A 23,710-nucleotide genomic window follows, 5' to 3' on the forward strand; every position below is an offset into this window, starting at 1 on the left:
TACCCTGGTTGTTTGACTGTTGTTTGTTTGGTTGTTTTTTAAACTAAAAGTTTCAGCATACTGGGGTTTTTTCCCCCTGTGGAAATCTAAAGTCTAAATTCATTTTAGATATACGCTCTTGTTTCAAATCAAATCTACTTTCTGAATACACACTATAAGTAGAAAAATGGCAGAGTATGGGTTAATTGCGTAAGTGTTAGAAAACAAAGCATATAAAATACAACCATCAAAAAATAATAACCACCATATACTAATTGAGAAATCTAGGTGGCATATTTACATTTGTTCAGACCTGCCCAGTTTCTGCAGTTTGAGAAAGAAATAAACAAATGACATCTAGGGCCCAGATTTAGGATCAAATTTACTTGTATTTCCCATGAATGATTTCTTCATTTAAGAATAAGTCAGGAAACAAGGAGATGACATGCCTAACACATGTTTCCTCATAATGAATTTTCTCTGGGAGACTCTTCTAAGCACTGCTGTTAGCAGGCTCCCTGTCAATGTATTTTTAATTCAATGAAATGTGAAAAGAATCTATTCTAAAACCTGATGACTCAGACTTTTAACAGTTTTTTCCCCCTTATTCTTTCACTTCTAGTCCTTGAAGAAAGAAACTGCTCAGACCTTGGGGGCCCAGTCAATGGGTACAAGAAAATCACAGGAGGTCCTGGACTTCTCAATGAGCGCCACGTAAAAATTGGCACGGTTGTGTCTTTCTTTTGTAACGGCTCATACGTTCTGAGTGGCAACGAGAAAAGAACTTGCCAGCAGCACGGAGAGTGGTCAGGAAAACAGCCTGTCTGCATCAAAGGTAACTCCCAGTCATCTCTGGATGCTACAGTGTATATGGAGTCATTTTAACTCCTCGGCAGTTCCCATGCCTGCTTTAAGTCCCTGGAATAATGTTTTCTTATAGGCTCATCCTTAAACCATATGTAACTCCTGACTTGGAGAATAACCTTTAAAAACATTGTGTCTTGTTTCCTGAGTCCCAGGAAGACCTCATTCTCCTCTTACCTAAGATGATGAAGATTAGTTTGGAGAAGATGCTAAGGCTGGGTTTTAGATCTAGAAATCCAAGGACAGAAGTTGTAAGCCTTTGCATATCTGTTTTTGTCATGTCTTTAATAAGAGAGCCAATAAGCACATGTACCTTGTCACCTATATGAGGGGACACTACAGATGTAGATGGCTAAAACCAAAGATAGCAGACCTTCAAACCTCTAATGAATGAACGAGTAGCTTGGAAAACAGAGAGAGATCAGAAATAGGAGTGATGGTGTGAGGTAGAATTGGTTGTAGTCAGCGGGGGTGGGGGGTGAGAGGGGGGAGGGTTGAGAATGTTAGAAGGAGCTGGGATAATATTTCAGATGAAAGACAGGATGAAAAGGTGAGTATAGGAGGAAGTAGAAGCATCTGTCTTATGGTAAGCTCAAGGCAAGCCATCTAGGAAGTAACATTTAAAATATAGGTTGGAAGCAGAGTACCCTGGACTGCTGTGTAGGGAATTAGAGCCCTCCGCAGTGGAGGTCTAGCTTTGCCCTGACTTTATTCATTGGTTGTTTCAGGCTGACACCTTCTTTACTAAGAAGCAAAATGTGCTCATGTCCTAGATTGTCAAGACCATTGCCCCTACCCGTCACCCTCTCTGCTGGGTGTTTGTCAACAACCTGAATCATGGGGAAAGGAATGAAAGAGAAAAAAGGGATAAATGTGAGAGGGATAAATCACTTTAGACTTTTGCCAGAAGCAACTTTCATCCTCCCAAGCACAAGGCCTGATGTTTTATTTCATTAAGTATGGGAACAGTGTTGCATATGTCCTTGGAGGGTTTTGTGTCAACTCTTCTCTTACAAATTAATACAACCAAAGTACTCTAAGTTGCTAATTAGACAAATGTTGGCCGCTAGATTGGGAAAGAGAGATGAGAAGGATTCGTTTTCCCTGGAAGAAAAAAAAGAAAGATTTCAGTGAATTGAAACTGGGCTCCGAGCTGTCCTCTGGTGACTGCTAGAGACCTTCATTGCAGAGATGGGACAAGGAATGGTTGGTTACTCAAGACTTATTTATAATTGGCACTGTGGTCTTGTTTTAAACAAGGACTTCCTAATTCCCTCTGTGGGCTCTATTTTGGAACCTTCACTTTGAGTTTTATTCCACTATGGTCTAGTTTGCTGACACCATTCCCATGAACAGATGGCCCTAATCTGTTAACTGCCACTGTCCCACGTCACCTCAGAAGAATAGTTATTCAGAGGGGACTACTGAGTCCTACAGAGATAGCTCCCAGGTGAAAAGTACCTGGCACCTTGCTAAGTACACTGTTGAGCTTTTCTAACCCAGGCAGCCCCCGAGACCTGTGAATGAACGCACAGTGTTTGGGAGGGTGGGAGCGGTGTGTTACTCTGGGTGGAGCGATGTGACGGATGGAGTGGTGTGACTAGTGAAGATAGAGAAACATCACACAGCATGGTTTATCTGTTTCTAGCCTGCCGGGAACCGAAGACCTCAGACCTGGTGAGGAGGAGAGTCCTTTCAATGCAGGTTCAATCAAGGTGAGACCAAGCACCTGAACTCCTCTTTGAAGGCTAATGGCTATTTCCCTTCTCCACTTGTGTTTGGCCAAAGACAGCCTGGCATTTCTGAGGGACATTTAGTGCTAACTGGTCATGAAAGAATAGGGCTTGTTAGATGGAGGCTCATTAGCCAGCTGCTTTTGGCTAAGAGGAAGCTCCTATTGGAAGAAGTACAAGTTTTATTGGATCGTGGGAAAGCAGATGGTTGGTGAGGAGAAGCAAAGCTTCCCTGATGATCTTTAAGGAGTTGGATTTTAATACTTCGGTCTTCCCGAAATGACCGCTTCTTTATTATGGCAGCTTCTAAAAGCTGGCAGTCCTGCTAAATCATGCAGCCAGCTAGGATTTAGGAGAGTGGTCTTGGTGGTGACCAATCAGATGGGGTAGACTGATAGAGCCCAGGAGCTAGAGATAAATGACCAGTAAGAGAGACGTGAACTCTGATGAGAGACGTGAACTCTGATGAGAGACGTGAACTCTTGTGTACACTCAATGTTCCTCTTGGGAAGAAAACTGAGTCCTGCCTGCTAGTGAGAAAGGAGGCCATGTCTGCTCTCTTCTGCACCCCTGTCATCGCTCTCTACTGCAGTTGCACAGATCGCTTTGGTTTCCTTCTACCAGTCCAAGCACAATTCTGTTTGAGAAATGTAAAACCTGTGGCTCCTTCAGTCTGGAAATGGTTTCTACTGGATCTCACAGAGCCTTACCCTACCCCCACCCTTTAGTTCTCTGTTTTTTCACCTAGCAGAGAGATCATCTCTGACCATTATTTCACGATAGACAAATACTACTATATCCCCATCTTGCCCCCACCCATCATTTTAAATAAAACTAGTAACATCACATGTTTAGTGGGAGATTGAGTAACAAGGTGCTAGATGACTCCTGCAATTGAGAAAGCTAGCCTAAAATCTAGTTGAAGTGTCTTTCTGGAAGACAAGCTGAAGTGCGCATACTCTTAGGTCCTGTAACTTCCTGAAAAAATATCAACTTTAGTGACCAAAAGGTAAGCACACTGTACATTCAGAAGTTCCTAGACCTGGCTATAAACATAGCATGGATATCAGCTGAATGAAGTCACGGTGGACTGCATCTGATATTGGTTGAATGAAGTCACAGTGGACTGCATGTTTCCTGAGTCAAACACCATAGAGAGATACAAGAAATAGATTTCATCTTAAACAACATGAAATTGGTATGATAGAGACACTGGGGTGGAAATGGTGACTGTTAAATGCTGTCTTGGGTGTCATCTTCTTTTACTGTGCCCCAAAGCACCCCTCCATCCCCCAAGTGCCTCTCTGTGCTTCATTTCCCTGTTCGTTATTACACAGGATGAAGACATCAATTCCTGATGGAACTCCAGTCTGCCGCCTGACAATCATTATGTCCTGATATAAAGCAATCGCAAGCTGTAGGATGTGTCTCTCTCCCCACAGATAGTCTCTAGGGGACTCAACTCCAAGCTCATTTAATGCCCCTTTTCCCATTTACACACAAGTTTTTGTATTTCTCCCAAGCAGTGTTGCCTGAGAGAAAGTTCTAATCTCTGAGGTGAACTAATTACATTTTCTAATTGGCAAATCAAGCTACTGTATCAACACAGTTTAGTTCAAGTCAATTCCTAATATTGCCCCATTATGGTAATGTTTAGAGAAAAGAATGTGCCTGGCTTTCTCTCATTCAAATTAACTCCTTCTCCTGTTTATTTTTGCAATTAAATGCTCTCTCTCTCTCTCTCTCTCTCTCTCTCTCTCTCTCTCTCTCTCTCTCTCTCTCTCTCTCTCCTCTCCTCTCCTCTCCTCTTCTTTCCTCTCCTCTCCTCCCCCCTCAGTGCGTGTCTACACAAAGAATACATTTGGATCAAAATATTATGTCAGATTTTATTCTGTTTGGTTTAAAAATCCTAGGTACTTGGAAGAATGCCAGGAGCAAAGGACTGCAATATTGAGTGACGTAAAGAAAATTTATTCAGTAGCAAAAAGAGAGAAAGAGGGAGAGTGTGAGGAAAGAGGAAGGAGAGAGAGGGAGAGGAGGAGAGAGAGGGGGAGAGGGGGAGAGGGGGAGAGGAGGAAGAAGAAACCAGAGTGAGGAGAAAGAGAACGTGGGTAGACAAAGCCAGGGAGGAAAGGGTGTGGAGAGAAATGGAACCGGGAGGTGTTTTTCTCTCCTATAACCAATATGGGTACTGGATGCTAAAGTCTTGCTTTTGATCTTTCCCTGGTCCTGTGTGCCTTGATCCAGGGAGACACCATTACACCAGCTTTATTCCACGGCTTTCAGCAAGCAGAAACTGCAGGATGCCTCTACCAAAAAGCCAGCCCTTCCATTTGGAGACCTGCCCCCTGGATACCAACATTTGCACACCCAGGTCCAGTATGAGTGCATCTCGCCCTTCTACCACCGCCTGGGAAGCAGCAGGAGGACATGCCTGAGAACTGGGAAGTGGAGTGGGCGGGCCCCGTCCTGTATCCCAAGTGAGTCAAGGCTCATCTTTGAGTTTGAGCTTCTTTCCTTTTCCACAACCACTTGTGAACTGCTGTTAATATCGTGGAGGATTTTATGGAAAGCTTAATTGAGCAAGGGGATTTTCTCCCATTGATTCTCCTAGGTTAGTGACCTTTGGAATTCTGCAATTCAAGCTTCCTCCTTTTGGCTTACACTTACTATCCAGAAGAAGTCGACTCATAAGATCTTAGAATTGTTTCTTGTACATGATTCATCATATCTAGAAAAAGAAAAGACCAATGACTAATACCAAGTGGGGACAAAGATAAAACTGTGAGAGGACCCCAGCGATGTTATCTTTGCAGCCTTGTCAAGGCTCCCCTTTCAGACTTAATCTCCAATAAATTAATTAACTGACACGAATTAAGTAAGGGCGTGGTAGTAGATAATGCGGGATAGTATGTGGAAGTTCCGGATTAGAGGCCTGCACATTCTTACCTACCCTCCTCATCCTCTTTGAGAAAAGGGAATAGTGCGGCAAAGTTTGTTGTGGCTGTGTTTATGGAAACAGTCATGGGATTTTTGTCTGTTACATCATCCACTCAAAAAGCCCCCAAAGTCATTACTATTTCCCTGTACATTTTCTAGACAAAGAACCCAAGCTTCTAAGGGGCCAGACAATTTGTTCAAAGTCCTATTGTTTCACTGAACTACAAAACCTCCACTTTTAACTCAAGATTTTATAGCCAATGGCATGTAAGGTAGCTGATAAATACCAAAGGGAGGGGTGCTAAGGAGATAGCTTGGCAGGTAAGGGACTTGCTGTACAAGTATGAGGGTCATGAGTTTGGCTGGGCACAGGGGCATGTGCCTGTGATCCCTGAGTGACAGAGGCAGAAGAACCCTTAGGGCTTACTGGCTAGTCAGTTCAGTCAAATGGGTGAGCTACAGGGTCAGTGAGAGACCTGTCTCAATAAATAATGTGAAGAAAAATCAAGAAAAGTATTAAGACCTGACACTCACCACTGACCTTCACACACATAGGCATACCTCTATCTGTGTGCTAGTACACTCATGAATACATACACAAACACATATATTCAAATACAGCACATACATTAAATTAAACTAAAAGAGGAAAAAATAGGTTGGTTGACTTAGTGGGTCCTCCCTTTCAGATCTGTACTGTCTTGGTTGAGTGACCCATTTGTGTTCAGATAGTAATGGTCTAAGTTGATCCTATCAAACTGATGTTTTCTCCACAGTCTGTGGAAAAATCGAGAGCGTTGCTTCTCCAAAGACTCAAGGGACCCGCTGGCCATGGCAGGCAGCCATCTACCGGAGGACCAGTGGTGTACATGACGGTGGTCTGCACAAAGGTGCATGGTTCTTGGTCTGCAGTGGTGCCCTGGTGAATGAGCGTACTGTGGTTGTGGCTGCCCACTGTGTGACAGAGCTGGGGAAGGTCACCATCATCAAGACAGCAGACCTCAAGGTTGTCCTGGGAAAATTCTACAGGGATGACGATCGAGATGAGAAGACCATCCAGAATTTACGGGTGAGAAAGGGCTTTCTTGGAAACTGGAGCTTTGAATTGACCAGTTACGAGAGCAGAAGAACAGAGCCTGTGTCAGCCTCGCCTCTTTAACATGTCATATCTATCCATCTAACAGAGGCTCAGAGTCTCATGCTAACAGACTCTAATAGGGAAAGTTAGCAAACCGGGTAGTGGTCCTCCACACCTTTGTAAGGGACATCATCTTTGAAAATAAGGTAAAGCTAAGCATCATTTAAAAAGAACTCATTCACCTTATGTTCCAATGAACATTACTTTATTAGCTTGTACTGTAAATTACAGTATACTAAACATTGATGAATGTTTAGATATCTCTGTTTGAAATTATTTGCTCTAGGGACCCAGGTCAAGATATATTAATAGCTGTTTCTTAAATTTAAAAGAAAAAGACGTAATTGTCTATCATATTTGCATTTGGGAATTTATCACAAGTAGGTTTGAGGATATAGGTTTTATACAAGATACTTCTAACTACAATATACTTCTCTCATCTACCCCTGTTGGGTGGATGGATAGTGACATGTTGTCCCTTCTTTCCATTCATCCATCTGTCCATCTGTATCCTACCCTACTCTTCTTTCCACCTGTCTATCTCCTCTTCTTATACATCCTTAAAGGTAAATGAAATGCTTACAGTGGTCCAAGATTGTAAACCAGTAACGTGTAGGGCTGATGCATGGATCCTGCTAATTAACGTATGTGTATTTAAGCAGTTGAGTGGACATTAAACATTTGAGGTATTTCTGAGAGTTGGAGTCCATTTTGTGGTAAAATCAAAATGTTTGCCACATCTCTGTATAGCAATGTACAAAATATCATCTGCTTATTTTAGATGAGGCATGAACGCCCACTTCTATAGCCTTACTTGAAGACTCTACTTATTTAATAGGACATTCTTGGCCCCTGTAGGCATTTGAGTCCACAACTATGAAAATACAATAATTACTTTCTATGATTCCTTGAACAAAGTATCTTCAAAAAATTTATAGCTGTCACTTAGATAGTTTCAATAATTTGAGCTCTACCTGGTCTCTTCTTATCCACACCAGAGCTGGCCATTTACCACTGGTATCTGTTCCTTGTAGATTTCTGCTATCATTCTGCACCCCAACTATGACCCTATCCTGCTTGACACTGACATCGCCGTTCTGAAGCTCCTAGACAAGGCCCGCATCAGTACCCGTGTCCAACCCATCTGCTTGGCTACCACTCGGGACCTCAGCGCCTCTTTTGAGGAGTCTCACATCACCGTGGCTGGCTGGAACATCCTGGCAGATGTGAGGAGCCCTGGCTTTAAGAATGACACCCTACATTATGGAATGGTCAAGGTGGTAGACTCAATGCTTTGTGAGGAGCAACACGAAGACCATGGCATTCCAGTTAGTGTCACTGACAATATGTTCTGTGCCAACAAGGACCCCAGTACCCCTTCTGACATCTGCACTGCTGAGACAGGGGGCATCGCTGCTTTATCCTTCCCAGGCCGAGCATCCTCTGAGCCACGTTGGCATTTGGTGGGGCTGGTCAGCTGGAGCTATGACAAGACATGTAGCAACAGCCTATCCACAGCCTTCACAAAGGTGTTGCCTTTCAAAGACTGGATTGAGAGAAACATGAAGTGAACCAGCCACAAGGCCACCGAGAAGCTTTCTCCTAGCATCCATCTGTACATATATGGTGTATGGAACAGTGTGGACCTGAAGTGTAATTTTGCCCATGACCTTGGTTACTGAAAGGCTTCTGGTTTCAGGGTGTTATCTCAATAGAGGGTGAATAGAGTTTACTTTCTGTCAGGGAACTGTCTTCCTGGCTGCTTGGGAATCATCTAAAAGATGCCAGGTTTTGCAAGAACTGGGTTTCTTCAAAGAAGACCAGGTGAATAGAATGAGAGCCTCCTTCTCCTTCTCCACTCCAAGCGATGTGACTGTCAATCAGTTTGGGTTGAGAAGGTTGACTTGAGGAGGCCTGGGCTGCACCTGCTTTCAGTCAAAGTTCCAAAGAACAGCTTGTATGACAGCCCAGGGAGAAGGAGGAACTTGGATGTGACACATGCTCCTGTGTACATTGTCACAAGATTTTCTGATTCTTTTCCTTTCCAATCTTCTGTACACATTTCAATAAAACAAGGTCTGGCTCCTGACCTACAAAACAAAAATGCCGCTCTCATTTTTTGCATGCTATTCTCATGAGTTATGTGGATCTAGATTAATAAGTGGGTGAGGGCCCTTTAACATAAAGCCAAGGTGTATACTTTTCCCATGTGTCTGTCAAGTGCTGTCTTTTCTATACCAGTTATTGGAGCTTGGAGCATCATGAGACAGGTGAGTCAGATAGCACATAGGAAGCAAACTCTAAGTGATATGCTGGTTAATCATGGCTGCAATTTCAGTTGGACTAGATGTGCCTAGATTGGTAAAGCACAGCTCTAGGTGTCTGTGCGACTGTTTCCTGGGAGGATTAAGAAGAGAAGACTTACCCTGAATGTGGGAAGCTTCCCACATTCCAGGCTATTGGCTCAGGTGGAATGAAGGAGAAAAAGCAGAAAGTCAGCCAATGCAGGTATTTTCTCTCTGCTTCCCGGCAGCCATGATGCAAGCTGCTTCCTTTTCCCATGTAACCCGTCATGATGAAGTGAAACCTCAGAGACCATGGGCAAAAGGAACCTTTCTTGTCTTCAATTATTTCTCTCAGGTTACAGCAACAAGGATGCTTAATATAGAGTAGCTAACTCCAAGTGTCTCCCTGGTTCTGTGTTCCAGGCCCACTATAAAACTGCCTTGAACCCCCATAAATCTTTAAACAATTTTATTACAGTTATTATGTCTGTCTGTCTGTCTTTCTGTGTATGTGTCTGTGTATCTCTGTGTGTGTATGCATATGCATTTTGTGTATGTATTTATTTAGTGCATGTGCCACCACGCAAGTGTGGGCCCAGGGATCAAACTCAAAGCATCAGGCTTGGTGGCATTTGAATTAGAATCCCATGTTTTCTTATACCAGGGATGATCTGCCAAGAAACCAAGGCTTTGAGGTTTCTTGCAATGTATGTGAGTATCCTTGAAAGACTCCTTTAACTTCTCTTTAGAATGAGGGGAAATGCAAATTCAATCTGACAAATACCTTCTCTGATCCTTCTGGTATGTTTTCTCTTAGGTGCTAACACTTCTGATGGTTTGCCCTCTTTTCTCATCACAAATTTCCCTGCCCACAGATAGTGTCTTAGAGGTTTGCATCCTTGAGCATTGAGACAATGGGGGAACTCCTGAGTTCATGCTGGTTCTTGGGTGTGTATGGTGGGTCTTTCCAATTCTCCAGTGTTTTCCTAATATTTAGTGTAGGACCTTTTCGGTTTCCATGTGGCTCTGTAGTTCTTTTCAGCCCTTGTGGGGAATGGCATTCTTAGGTCTGCTGCTGACTATTATTTGACCCTGAGCTGGGTAACTGAATTTCCTGGCCACAGTGACAGCTTCTGTAGCGACTGCCTAGTCACATTCCAAGTGACATCCTCCTCTTGCTTCAGGAGTTAGTGGGGCCTTCTAAGTCTTTGCTGTTCCATACAAGAGGGGAGAACCCATAACTGTTACAGACCATCCTGGAAGACATTAGCGTCCTATCCATCCAGTAGGAACCTTATTATCCCTCTACCTGTGTCAGAACTTTGACATAGATGACTTCAGCCCTAAGATACATTTCTAGTCAGGTTTTCTGCTTCACCTTTGTGCCTCTAAACATTTCTCTGAGCAGAAGGGAATGACATCTACTTCCTTTTATCATACTTTTCTGGGATTTTTCATGAGACATTTACCCCCTCCTTCATACAATCCTCATCCTCAGGGCTTAACCAAAGGACAATATATTAATTACTTATTACAAGTTAACCAACATTTGGAGACTTACAAAGAAGATCCATTTATTCTCACATAGTTTGGGTATGTTAGAAATTGGAGAACGGTTTCATCTGAGGTGGGAGTGGGCTTTTGGTTAATGCAGCTGCCTATGAGTCACCCATGAACCTGTAGTAACCCCTCAGAAATGCTTCCATAAGTAGCCCAATAAACCCACTGTTTCTCTAGGCTATACATGGTAGGAGAGTTCCTTTGTCTGTTGTTAGTTTCCTGTCTGAGATGGATAGACTCTAGTTCATATCTTCCCATAAGGTCACAAAATACCACTTCAACGTGCTTAACTCCATAGTTCCTGACTGCAGACATCTCCAGCAATGCCCACTCCTAGATCTCTCTACCTAGCACTGCTCTTGTAGGTTTTTGTAAGTACTCATTCACGCTGCAAACTGAAGTTCCCTGGAAAAAAGACAAATATTAATTAAGTATTCTACAAGGCCAAATAAGTGAAAACCCCGACCACAGAGTTAAACTGTTACAGGCCAAAGACAATGATCTTGAGCTATTTTTAGTCCCCTTGAAAGCCATTTATTGCCCACCTCTGTGTCTGACCTAACATCCTTGTGACAAGCAGAACCTTTAAAATGTATTTTTAGCAAACAACTATCGTCTACTAATCCACAAGCTAAGAGTGTCATCAGAAGGCATCTGAACCCTCTAGCAGAGTTTCCCTGCTTTGCTGTGACTCACCTGTTGATGAGGTCCGTCAATGTATTCGGGTCGTGCCTAGATTTATGACTTTCTTGTTCTATAAGTAGTAAAATATCTCCTAATTATTTCCACAAAGGAACATGTCCATGCACCCACTCATAATCACTCATATTTAACTTAAAATAAATTATCTCTTGGCCTCTTTTAGGTAACAGCTATGTCTCTCCATCAACAACACTATGACCCAAGTCAGGATGTGAGACTCACGTACAAGCCTATCTGTTGGCCACATCTGTCTGCTGCTGGAATATTCTCAGTCTCGGGAGTAGAATTCTCCAATAGAACTCCAAGGCTGAGAGGTTTCCTCTAAGTTGGAAATTTGGAGTTTTCATCAATCAGAGGCTTTTTTTCTTAAGAACCAGAACTCTTAAGCGTCATCTCAAATAAGGGATTTTGATGGCCATATGCAATATTGGTCACTGCTGAAAAGTATTGCGAGGTCATTCCCTTTTTTCCTGATGATGGAGCCAAATCTATTGGGCCAGGACTTGGGAAGGACAATGATATGGATTTGGCAGAATAAAAACATATTGGATTTTACAAAGACAAATGAGAACCCTGTTTGTCTTTTGATGACTCTGATGAGTAACCTGCTGGTACAGGCCCTCTCACAGGGTGCCCAATTCACAGAAGGCAGACGAAGATTTACAATAGGTGCTGGAGGATTGGGGGCCCGGGTACTTTCTCACACTTGCAAGATGAACTTACAGTGACAGGGTTGTGAACAGCTACAGTGTCACTTGGATTGTATCAACTTTATAAGTGTGAAGACAGTCATGTCCTTCTTTCCAAAGCTCATGTTTCTCTTATGCCCACTCTAATATAGACCCATATAGGGCAAAGAATTCTGCAACATAGTTGTACTTTCCTTTAGGTTGGCATAGTATAAAGTCATGACAAGTCATGGAATGCTAGCCCTGGGAAAGTCACTCTCAACTTAGGCTATCGTAGAAAGAGGCCAAGGTGTCCCTGTTTTATCTACAACAGTTTGGCTCTCATTTTTTTTGTTGCAGTAGTTCCTTCTGTTTTTTAAAAACATGTACAACATTTATCTATTATTTATTATCGGTTGTATATGCATGTGTGTTCATGTGCTGCCCAAGTGCACAGATGTTGTGACATACGTGAGGTCAGAGGACAACTTGTGTGAGTCAGTTCCTTTATCCCACCATGTGGGTTCCAGGAATTGAATTTAAGTGGTCAGGCTTAGTTTGGTCCTTTTATACATGTGTAATCCCTTGTATTAAATATTCTGTTGGCTAGGTTTTTGTGTATAGTGGTCGATGGGGCTTTAATGGCAAGGCTGTGGTATTATCATTTAAAAGATAAACCGTGTCCAAGAATGACATTAACATGAAGGGTCATTCTGTGACCATGGTGGATGAAGATACAAGCAATTTCATTGTGCACCTCGTGTAGCCACAGACCTTGTCACTGGCTATCTTCTTCTATCATGCACCTTTTCTTTCCAAGACTTCTGAAACTAGTTATGTAGATTAAGTTGGCCTCAAACTCTGTTGCTGTAAAATTATAAAAATGGTTGTCTTTTATCCCACATTAGATCCAACATAGTAGTGGCCCAAGATATCTAGTAGATATCTTCATCTTAGTCAGCAAAGTGTCTCATCCACTCTGCTCTATCCCATATCACACTGCCAATGGCTGCTCTCTGAATCTGGCAACAACTCTCTACCCGTCTAGCTCCCAAGGCAGGTTGCCACCATGCCAGATATACACATCCCAATTTCATGGCTGGTTAGCATGTCTAGCCACCACACACTCTCTCGAACTTAAATCACCACGTGAAAGAATACACAACACAATAACCTCTGATCCAATTGATAAGATATAATTGCCCACATAGACATACAAAGCCCTATACACATCCATCCCTTAAGAATATTCATAGTGTCCTGTAAATGTGCAGAGAGGAATCTTAACATTTGCCTCCATGTTCTCCTGGCTGCTTCTCCCTCCTCTTGCTCTAGTCTCCTTCTCCCTCTAAAACTTTTCTCCCGCCCATCCTTCCTTCTCGCCAATGACAGGCCTTGTTCTATCCTGTTCCTGCCTTCACCTGTATAATGACATCATCCTAGGAAACTCAGAGAGCTCCACCTACCTCTGTCTCTGGAGTGCTGGGTTAGAGGCATGTGCTACCATTCCTAACTCCTTCATCTTGTCTTTTGATACAGAGTTTTCTGACTAAATCTGGAGCTCACAATGCAGCAAGAATAGTTAGCCAGTGAGCTCCAGATATCCTCCTGTCTCTGCGTTCCCAGTGTATAACACCCAGCTCAGCTTCTAAGGTGGGATCTGAACTCAGGTCGCTGTACTTTTAAGGCAGGCACTTCAGTCATTGGGCCATCTCCCCCAGGAATGTGCTTCTTGTCCCTTGTGTGCAGTCATTTCATTCTCTTAGAAGAGTAAAAAGACAGAAGCTTTGCTCTAGAAAGGATGGATCTAGAAAGACCCATCTATGGGCTAGGTCTAGAAAAGCTAACCTGAGCTCTGTTGTTTACATGATGAGACCCCGGGCAGGACACAGTCTCTATCTAGCCCACAATAGGAGCTCATCTGCAATGGGAGTAACATGATTTTAAGTCTGCAAGACAATGCTTCTAAGGGCTAAGGATGTGACAGGACCCAGCCTATTGCACTCTAAAAATACTATCCGCTTTTAAACCAGTGGTTGTTTTGTTTCTGTTCCTCAGGAGGAAAAGATTGGAATTCAAGAAGCCATTTATGAGAAGTGTAAAAAGGATGTGGGAGGGGGGTGCAGAGGAAAGGAAGTTTTAGAATGCAGTTGAGGTCTGAGCATATGGAAGTAACCTCAGAGTGGGGTCAATCACAAGAAAGGATGAGTAGAAACCCTCAGGGTCAAGCCTCAATGAATCTTAGGAGATAAGAGTCATCTGGACAAATTGCTGCGACAAGGAGCCAGAGCTTACAGGGATTTTAAAACCACACTCCTCTCTGTGAAGAAGCAGGGTGGGACAAGAATGGTTTATGCTGGACTTACTAAAAAGGAGTAGACTCAGCTGAATTAGTCAGAGTTCACAGTCATCAAACCTTCTTTACAGTACAGCACTCACTGAGGTGGTCTGGATAAAAATGGTCCCCATAGACCCATAATAGTGGCACTATTAGAAGGTGTGGCCTTGTTGGAGTAGGTGTGGATTTGTTGGAGGAAGTGTGCCACAGTGGGGTGGTCTCAAGTCAAGCCCAGTGTGACTGTCTTCTTTCTGCTGCTCATGGATCAAGATGGAGTTCAAACCAGACAGAAATCCCAGCCCAGAGAAGGGATAATGGGCATAAAGTCCCATCTCTAACCAAGAAGTTATCTACAGTTGGTATTTGTTGGTAGAAGAAAATCAGTTTTCTCCAATGTAGTGACACTGCCACATTCCAGGGCAGACCAAATGCCCATATGTAGTTAACCAACACAAAATGAACTGCATATTTTTGTGTGACTATGACTTATTTTTGTTTGTTTGTTTTAATGTTTTTGTCTTTATTTTTTGGTATTTGGTTGGGTTTTTTTGTTTGTTTGTTTGCTTGATTTTTTGAAAAAGACAAAACATGAAGATAGGGATGATCAGGGTGGGAATTGGGAGAGAAGAAAGAGCATGATCAAGACAAGGTGTTTGAAAAAAAAATAACCAGAAAGCAAGAGGGGGAGAGGGGACTGTTTGTCAGTACCAGGGAGGAAAAGGCAGCATGCTTTAAAGAGATGTAGTTTGGGGTTGAAGGCATTGATTTAATCTGGGAGGATTGTGGGGAAAGAGCCTTGCCTTCCTGAAACTGAGCTGAGGATGTAAGTGCTAGAATGAGCAGGAACATTCCAGAAGGAGAGGAGAACATGGGCAGAAATCTTGATGTAGCTCCTGACTTATTTGCAAAACAGAATGTTCGGAAGGTCAGTAAGGCTTCCGAGGAAAATACAGCAGGCAGAGTGGTGGAGTGGACGGCTGGAGACAGGGTCACAGGACATGGAGCCATACTAGAAAGATCAGATCCCAAAGCTGGGAGGAGCGGATGGGACAGTGCTGAGCACACTCTGGGGGTGGGGGTGTGCGGGGTGGAGGGAGGAAACTGTACCCACTGAATCCTATTAACTCCTAGAATGTGCTCTAGGGGTTAGTAATGAGGCCTTAAATCAGGCATATCCCTTGGCTTTGGATTTTTCTGTTATCTAGCCTGGGTGTGAACTAAGACCTTAAGACCCAGCACTGCCACAACACTGCCCTGTCGTAACACAGATCTTACATGACAGAGATGAGTTCATGGGGAAAGCTGACAACTGTGGTAGGTGAGAGGAGGAAGGCCCACCAGATTCACCTTCTCTGGGATCCGGATTGAAATACTTTAGATCCCTGGGGCTTGGGGAAGTTTATGTTTTCTGCACTGTTGGAGAGAGAACATTTGGTTTGGTAGCAATTTGTGGTCTGCCTCTGCTTTTCTTGGCAGCCGCCCTCACTTTCCCTGGCAGGGCTCTGCCCGGATGTGCAGTTGAGGCCCAGCATTTTAAGAAGACTGTCTCAATGGCTGAGTTTTTAAGGGCTCACTTCACGTTTGTAACCCAATTCACTCAGTGTTTATCCAGAGGCTTGGTCTAGGCTTGGGAGAGAGGCTGTTGTTAATCAAGTAAACACAACAAGAACATCAAGTTGGGGAACAGCGTTCTCAGATGAAGAGAAAAAAATTCCAGATGGGATTCTTGAGGAAAATAAAAACCACAGCTGGTTATGTCCTTGTATTTATGGTTTCTAGGAATGTAATTTAACACAGGAGAGAAAGCAAGCAAGCTACTAACGGGACTCAGGAAGTTTATTTGAAAGGGACATGGTGTCACAAACAAAACAGTGCCCAGGTGTGAAAGATGGGCCTTTGAAGTGAACAGGGGTGAGCAAGTTCCAGCTCACTCGAGCACGCCAAGGCACAGTGTTGGTCTGTAGTCTGCAGTGTGGAAACATGATCTGTGAGTCTAGGATCTAGTTCTCTCTTAGTAATGGAAGACATCTTCTTAGAAAAAATGTTGTGGGATTTGTTACATAGCTTCTCTCATAATTATTAAGGAATTTTGTAAGAAGAAAACAGAGCAAATAGAACATCTTTGGGTTTTCTGGAGGCATCAGAAGCAGGCCTAGGTGCTTGGTCCAGTCCTTTTCCTAGTTCACACAGCATTTTGCCACAAGAAACTGGTGTCCAGCAAATCACCTGGAAGACAATACAGTTCTTCTCTCCTCTTCCTATTTGGGAGGACTTCACTATGGAAGGCTATGCCTTTGCCAAGAATGGGGAGAAACTGGGGGTAGAAATTCAAATACCACCACTCACTCTCAAAACATCTCCCCATTTTATGCATTAACCTACCAAGAAAGAGACAGACACTCCAATTCAAAGAGCTGTGATTTTTGTGGTACATACAAATGAATCGGAACTAACCTTGACACTGGGCCCCAAGGGATCTTGCACTAGAAATGTTGGTTTGGGAATGACAGGCAGAGACCTCACAATTCACCTTTCTGCATTATCTTCTCTTCCCCCTTCTCTATCTAGGCAAGAATGAATTCACTGTTTCTATTAGAATTCATTAGGCAGTAAGTGGAGCTGTGGAATGTTGCAACCTTCTGGGTATTTAATGAGAGGGTTTATGCCTGTAGAGATTATATTTAGACCAAGCTTTCAGTCTGAATTAAAGCTACGCTGAAGTAACATCTCTTTTCTCATTAGCTCGGAGAGTGAGACGAAAATAGAATGTCTTCATTTGTCGTTTGCTAATGTGTGCTCACAAGGGGAAAAAAATGAATGAACTCAAATTCTATCTTGAAGCCCCACACATTCACGGCAGAATAACCTTTCTTTTCTGTTCGGTGGCCACAGTGGAAAGACAAGACTGCGGGATGGCTCACTGTTAGTGGTACCGCGTGGCTGGATTCAAAGTTCTATTACTGACTTTGTGAACGACAAACCAGTGACACCCAGGAAGACAGTGTAATAGAGGTGACAGTTGTTGCTGCCATGTGCCTGGAACTGTGCCGAGAGCTTTGTGTGACAGACCCCATTCATGGACGATCATAGGACTAAGTGACTTATTCATGGTCATTCAGAATAGAAAGAGAAGATGATAAAGTCAGCCTGAGTCTCAGGCTCCAGGCGGGCTTGGGTGGACGGCTCCCAGGCTAGTTTAATTCTGCAGATCTCAGTACAGCATCCGGACCCATTCTTTCCAGTCTTACTCTTGGAGTGAGCAGGTACCATCGGAGGAAACCTGCCTCTTGCTTTTTACCGCACCAGCCATCCTTCTCTACCTTTAATTTCAGGCATTTCTAGTCCCTATCTTAACTGCTCTTGGTTTCTGAGCCAGTGTCGTAGAGAACAGTTTAACATATCCTTCCTCAAAATTAGAAATCCTACACTGATCTTTATTACTTCTGTTCACTAATGAAAGGAACTTACGTCTTATTAATTCCTAAAAACCTTCGATGTCTACACTTACAGCTATAGTTACTGTTTGACAGTTTTGTTTTATTTTTTTGAGATAAGGATCTCACTGTATGACCTGGGGTGGCAATCCTCCTGCCTCAGCCTCCTGAGTGTTGAGGTTACAAAGGTGTGACACCCTGCTCTGCTGGTATCAGAGTCTTAAAGAAAACACCGACACAGCTTATACTTCCTCAAGTATGTATGGAGCTCAGAGCACAGACAGTTAACAGGTTCAGAGTATATGCCCTACGACAACTGTTTTACAAGTATAATTTTAGAGCTCCAAGAATAATTTCTATTTTACAAAGGCCAGAGCTTAGAATCAAAGGAGTTGGGTGATACATTCAGTGTCATGCTTGGTGTTATTTGTGGAGGTGTTGGGATTCAAACACAGGATGGTTTGCCTCCACACACAGTCTTGCTTTCTAACAACACCAGCCTAGACCCCTGAGAAAGAATAAGTTTGCTCTCTGGGTTGCTCTGACTTTGTGAAGAACTGCCGACACTGTTGCTTTATCTAATGAGCTGGTGGTGGGCGGTTTTCTAGTTACTAAGTTTTGGAGAGCATAAATCATCAGAAAGAACAGGGCAGATGAAACACTAATTGCATTAGGTGGAAGAATTGAATGCATATTTCTCAAGCATTACAAAGGACAGTTCCATTGAGAGCACATCACTTACGTTTCTCATGTAGCTAAATACCTGACAGAAGCTACGTGAGAAAAGGAGGCTTTATTTGGACTGACAGTTCATGATACTCGAGTCCATTGATGGGCCAATGGCTTGAGAGGCTCTGTCCATGGTGGAAAGAGGGTGCTATTTCATGTTACAAGGTGGCACTGTTCAGAAAGCAGAGAGCTGGGGCTAAGCAGAGAGAACAGTAGCCCTAAAGCCCACCCCTAGTGACCAACCTCCTCTGGCTCTGCCTCCTCCCTTCCTCCCTATAAAGGTTCTATAACTTCCCTAGAGACCGAGTGTGAGAAAATGTGAGTCTATGAGAGAGCAGTCTACATTCTTTCTATAATGAGTAATCTTGGGGTCACCTGGCATTTACTTCTCTCTTTAGGTCATTTTATTCTGATAAGCTTTGAAGTTTTAAAACATTTCTCCTCTCTTGTCACCATGAGGAGAATGGTGTAATTCACCAGTCTTTTATGGGAAAGCCACATAGGATGACTTTCTTTCCTGTATTAGGAGGCCCATCTTTCTGGCCTCCCTATGGAGATACAAGAACTAGCCCTCAAACACTTAGGAAGAAAAGCACGATAGAAATATAATCTTTAGAAGGTACAATAGGAAGAAGATGAGTCTTTGTCACTTCCTTGATTCAACTAAGCTCCACATGACCATTGGAGAAGACCTTGGAAATCATGGAATTTAGGGCTGGACCCTCTGGGGTCATTTGGCGATCCCTCGTGTGATACAAATGTACATTTTTCTGGTCTCTAGCAAATGATCTGACTAAATCAGTTTCTCTGCTAGAAATTTGGAGTTTCTGTGCATGTTATAGGGGTATCCTATACTAACATGAATGTGTATGTGCTCAGCCCAGGGAGTGGCACTGTTGGGGGGTGTGGCCCTGTTGAAGTAGGTGTAGCCCTGTTGGAGTAGGTGTGTCACTCTGGGTGTGGGCTTTAAAACCCTCATCCTAGCTGTCTGGAAGCCAGTATTCTACTAGCAGCCTTCAGATGAAGATGCAGAACTCTCAGCTCTCCCTGCACCATGCCTGCCCGGGTGCTGCCATGCTCCCACCTTGATGGTAATGGACTGAACTTCTGAACCTGTAAGCCAGCCCTAAATATATGTTGTCTTTTATAAGACTTGCCTTGGTCATGGTGTCTATTAATAGTAGTGAAATCCTAAATAAGGCAGTGAATGACACTGTTGCCACAATAAATATGGCAGCACTGAGGGGACAAAACAAGGTTTTGCAAGAAGACAGCATGTGCTCAAACTCCAGCCTCTTTTGTTGCCCTGAATATTCCTTGTACTGTTCTCTTCCTTTCTTGTTTTCTGGAGGAGGAAATACAAGGATTTTTCATGAGCTGCTGCTGGGCCTCACTCCCCAACTGCAAGCCACTGAGAAGCCCTGTGGGGAAAGAAGGATGGAAAGAAAGGAAGTAAGGTAGAAGTGTTCAGCTGTGTGTCCCTTCCAGTGAATTGCTATAGTCACAAGGCCTCAGATTCTCTCAGGTGGCCTTCTCCACACTGGATGTTCTTTTGGGTTCTAGTAACTGGTAGATAATCTCCTTTCTGGCTCTGCACAAATAATTGTGTCACATTGTTACTAGCACAGACCCTTCCTAGCTCTAAGAGCTTCTCCAACACTCTGTACCTTCAAAATGGCCTCCTACTGAAACTCAGCATCATTTGTTTAATTTGAATACCCTAGCTAGGATCTAGACTAAGACAACTAACAATTGTGTCACCTTAAGAACTCCATTAATCTCTTTGGCCTCAATTATCTGCTCTGTGAACTGGGAACAATTTCAATGTCTTCTGTAGAAGAAGAAATTTATCTTGAGAATAAACACAGCTTTGAATACGAGGGCCTTCCCATACATTGTAAGCTCTCGGTAAATGTTATAGTAATGTTCCGACTATCTGGAAGATGTTCAAACACTACCTTCATGCAACGCTAAGTCACTTCTTACAACATGGGTTAGGGTTTAAGTCACAAGTCAACAAGAAACTCTTTACTTAAAAAACAATCCTTCCAGTCACCTATCAGAGGGCATATAGTTGGGTTTTTTTTTTCCATTCAGTTCTGAGAATAGTTTTTACATTGATAGTGGAAAATACATGAGCTTGACTTAAGAAGATAAGTCTGTGTGCAAATGTCAGAGCATTCTACCACTGTGCAGTGTGGAATCCCAAGGAGACAGAAAGACAGACAGGCAGGCAGACAGGCAGACAGGCAGACAGACAGGCAGACACACACACACACACACACACACACACACACACACACACACACACACACACACAATGACCCCAGTACCTGTTAGGGTGGCCTTGTTCCCAGAATCAAGTTTCCATCCACTTACATTTTAGGGATTGCCATGAGGGTTAAAGGACACAGCACGTCATACTTTGGGTTGGGGAGACAGGCTTCACAAGTGCGCTAACTAGTAAAGACAATTTGGTGTGTGCACCTGTGTGCACGTGTCCAAGAGACCTCTTAATGTGTAAGGCTGAGATCATCCTACATGTTATCCTAGCTAATCCTCAGGACAATCCGAGATGGCCATTGCTGCTGTGCTCCATTCTAAAATGGTCCTCATAAGCTCATGTTCCTCAATACAAAGTCCCTCGCCTTAGAGACTCTGAGGCACTCGTACAGTAGAGCCTGGCTGGTGAAAGTGGACTACTGAGAAGGTTATCACCACTTTAGACTCACATATGTATTCTAGAATCTGTATATAAAAGAAATTGTGCAATGTTTGCCTTTCTGAGTCTGGCTTATTTTGCTTAACATGATGATTTCTGGTTACATCATTTTCCTGACAACTATGTGACTTCATTCTTCTTTATGGCTGAACAAAATTTCATTGTGAATATATGCCACATTTCCACTATCCATTCATCTGTTGATTGGCATCCAATACGTGTGTGTGTGTGTGTGTGTGTGTGTGTGTGTGTAGTGTATGTATGTATGTATGTATGTATGTATGTATGTATGTATGGATGGATCCAGGACTGTGATACAGTGGAATTGTATGGTTGTTCTATCGCTACTTTTTGAGGCGCCTTCATGCCAGTCTCTATAGTGATTACACTAATTTGCACTCACTTTGGTAGTGCGTAAGTGTTTCTCTTCTCCAACATCCCCAACAGCCTTGATATTCATTTGTTTTCTTCATCAAAGTCATTATGAGTTTCAAAGTAGTTTTGAGTTCTCACAATGGGCAAGATGTCAACCATCTTTTCACATATTTATTGGCTCTCTGTGCTTCTTTAGAAAATTATCCAATTCTTTTGCCCATGTATTCACTGCATGACTTTTTGGGTGTTTTAAGTTCTTTATAGATTCTAGATATTCCCCTGCCAGATGTGTTGCTGGCAAAGAGTTTCTTCCACTCTGTAGGCTTGTCTTCACTCTTTTTAACTTCATGCAATCTTATCTGCCAGGTCTTCTTGCTACTTCCTGAGACGCCGAGGTCTTTCAGAAGCACAGGCACACGCCAAGATGTTGAAGTGTCTTCCACTGGCAATTTCCCATTCTCAGCTTCTGCACTAAATGTCTCTGGTCCATTTTGAGTGGATTTGATGAGGTAGAAGACAGAGATATGGGTTCACTCTTTTATACGTGAACATTCAGTTTTTACCTGGGGGAGGGGGAAATACCAAACAGATTTCCTAGACTGACAGAACCAAATCTCAAGAAAGCAACCTGAATATTCCAGTTTAAACCAAATCAAATCTTTACCAGAATATCATAGTTCACACTCAGCGCTGGGATCACACTGAACGTTCACGGGTTTGGGCCGAGGGGTGGGAGTGGAGGTGGGAGGTCAACAGAGAACAGCTTCTTCTGAGCCAGCATCGTCTGTGGCATAGTCCACATGATTAATAGACACAATTTCCCAGACAACCGAATGCAAATGTTCCTCTAACACAGCAGGTGGTGTCAGGGCACCCAGATACAGCCATTTACAGGGAAAGTTGCAAGTCAGAATGACTAAACCTATCTAATCCTGCGTACTTAATGATTCAATCACCTGAATTCTCTTAGGTCCTCATCCTGGAAAACATAATTAAGAATAATTTTCAATGAGATGAGTTTGTTTTTAATAGAAACCATTTTATTGCTTTGCTTTCCCCGGTCTTAAACTTGTTTTGTGTTGGGGGCATCAGGAGCCTGCTGCTAGCTGGTGAATGGCGCAGCTGAGCCCTCTGGGGCTCTGTGGATGCCCAGGGCTTGCTGGTAAAGGGCAGCTCATTTAGGCTCTGCCTAACGGGGATGCTGGCAACAGAGGAGTGCTCCTGGGGTTCTTAGTACCCAGAGAGTCCTGTGGCTTTGTTCTCCAGCTGCTACCTCAGCAGAAAAGCAAGGAAAACCCCTAAATAGTAAGCGACAGTCTCAGATACAAAGTCACAGTCTACAGGGCTTCTGAGAGGGTGATGTCAAGGCCACTGCCAAATTTCAAAAAGCCAGTCGTACACACACACACACACACACACACACACACACACACACACACACACACTTTTTTTTAGTGAAAGTGAAAAGCCCAAGTACGAAGGGACAATTAGAGATTTTATCCTTTAAAGAAAGTACAAGTTAATTCTGATTCATCAAAAAAAAGTTTTAAGTTTTATTCTTATGTTCTGTGTCTGTGCACTGGGAGCAGTGCACACGTAGGAACCTGTGAAGTTTGAAAGATGGTGTTAGCCTGGAAAGGGAGCTGCAGTTAGGAGCTGCCAAGAGGGTGCTAGGAATCTAACCAAGGCTCTCCAAATCGGAGTCAGATTCCTTATATTCTCCGGCTGAAGAGAATACAGAGCTGATCATCGTAATTGGCAGGCAAATAAAAAACAAACCCCCTCAAAACCAAAAACCAAACCAAAACAAAAACAAGCAAAGAGCAACAAAAACAAAACAAACAAGCAAACAAAAACAGGAGAGGGTGCTAACGTTGATTGGCCCTACCCCACGTTCTTCTCTTGTTTCTTTCATCTGCCTAGTGTTTCTTGGCTCAGGGAACAGTCCTCTAAAGATTCCTTAAACTTAACGGAACTCTTTTTTTCTTTCGGTCTCTGAAGCATGTGCTTACTCGGTAGCCCACACGGAGTTTGACAGCACAGTTTTTGAATGTTTCTCATCTACTTACTTATTGAGAACGACCCTCCAGCTTCGTGGTGGATGCAAAGAAGGGAAGATGTGGACTGTGGATGAGAGTGCCCCTGGGCTAGGATCGTGGAGGGGATCACAAGGAGAAAAGAAACTAGAAGGCTGGAGTTCTGAGATGCTGCTCAGAGGAACCTGGCACATCCCAAATGACCAG

At 43.2% G+C, this 23,710-nt stretch overlaps 1 protein-coding gene across 1 annotated transcript in view; it reads left to right on the top strand.

Annotated features, from left to right (window-relative positions):
• The window catches only part of Pamr1 (peptidase domain containing associated with muscle regeneration 1), an 87,824-nt gene extending 79,066 nt beyond the window's left edge, over positions 1-8,758 (top strand). Inside the window, exons 7-11 of the mRNA XM_032903792.1 lie at positions 602-814; positions 2,492-2,558; positions 4,824-5,056; positions 6,293-6,585; positions 7,689-8,758. Of these exons, the coding sequence (XP_032759683.1) occupies positions 602-814; positions 2,492-2,558; positions 4,824-5,056; positions 6,293-6,585; positions 7,689-8,225 (1,343 nt within the window). The 3' untranslated portion in view covers positions 8,226-8,758. The remainder of the gene's footprint in view (positions 1-601; positions 815-2,491; positions 2,559-4,823; positions 5,057-6,292; positions 6,586-7,688) is intronic.
• The last annotated feature ends 14,952 nt before the right edge of the window (positions 8,759-23,710 follow it).

Source organism: Rattus rattus, chromosome 5 (assembly GCF_011064425.1).
Source record: "Rattus rattus isolate New Zealand chromosome 5, Rrattus_CSIRO_v1, whole genome shotgun sequence".
Classification (NCBI taxonomy): domain Eukaryota; kingdom Metazoa; phylum Chordata; class Mammalia; order Rodentia; family Muridae; genus Rattus; species Rattus rattus.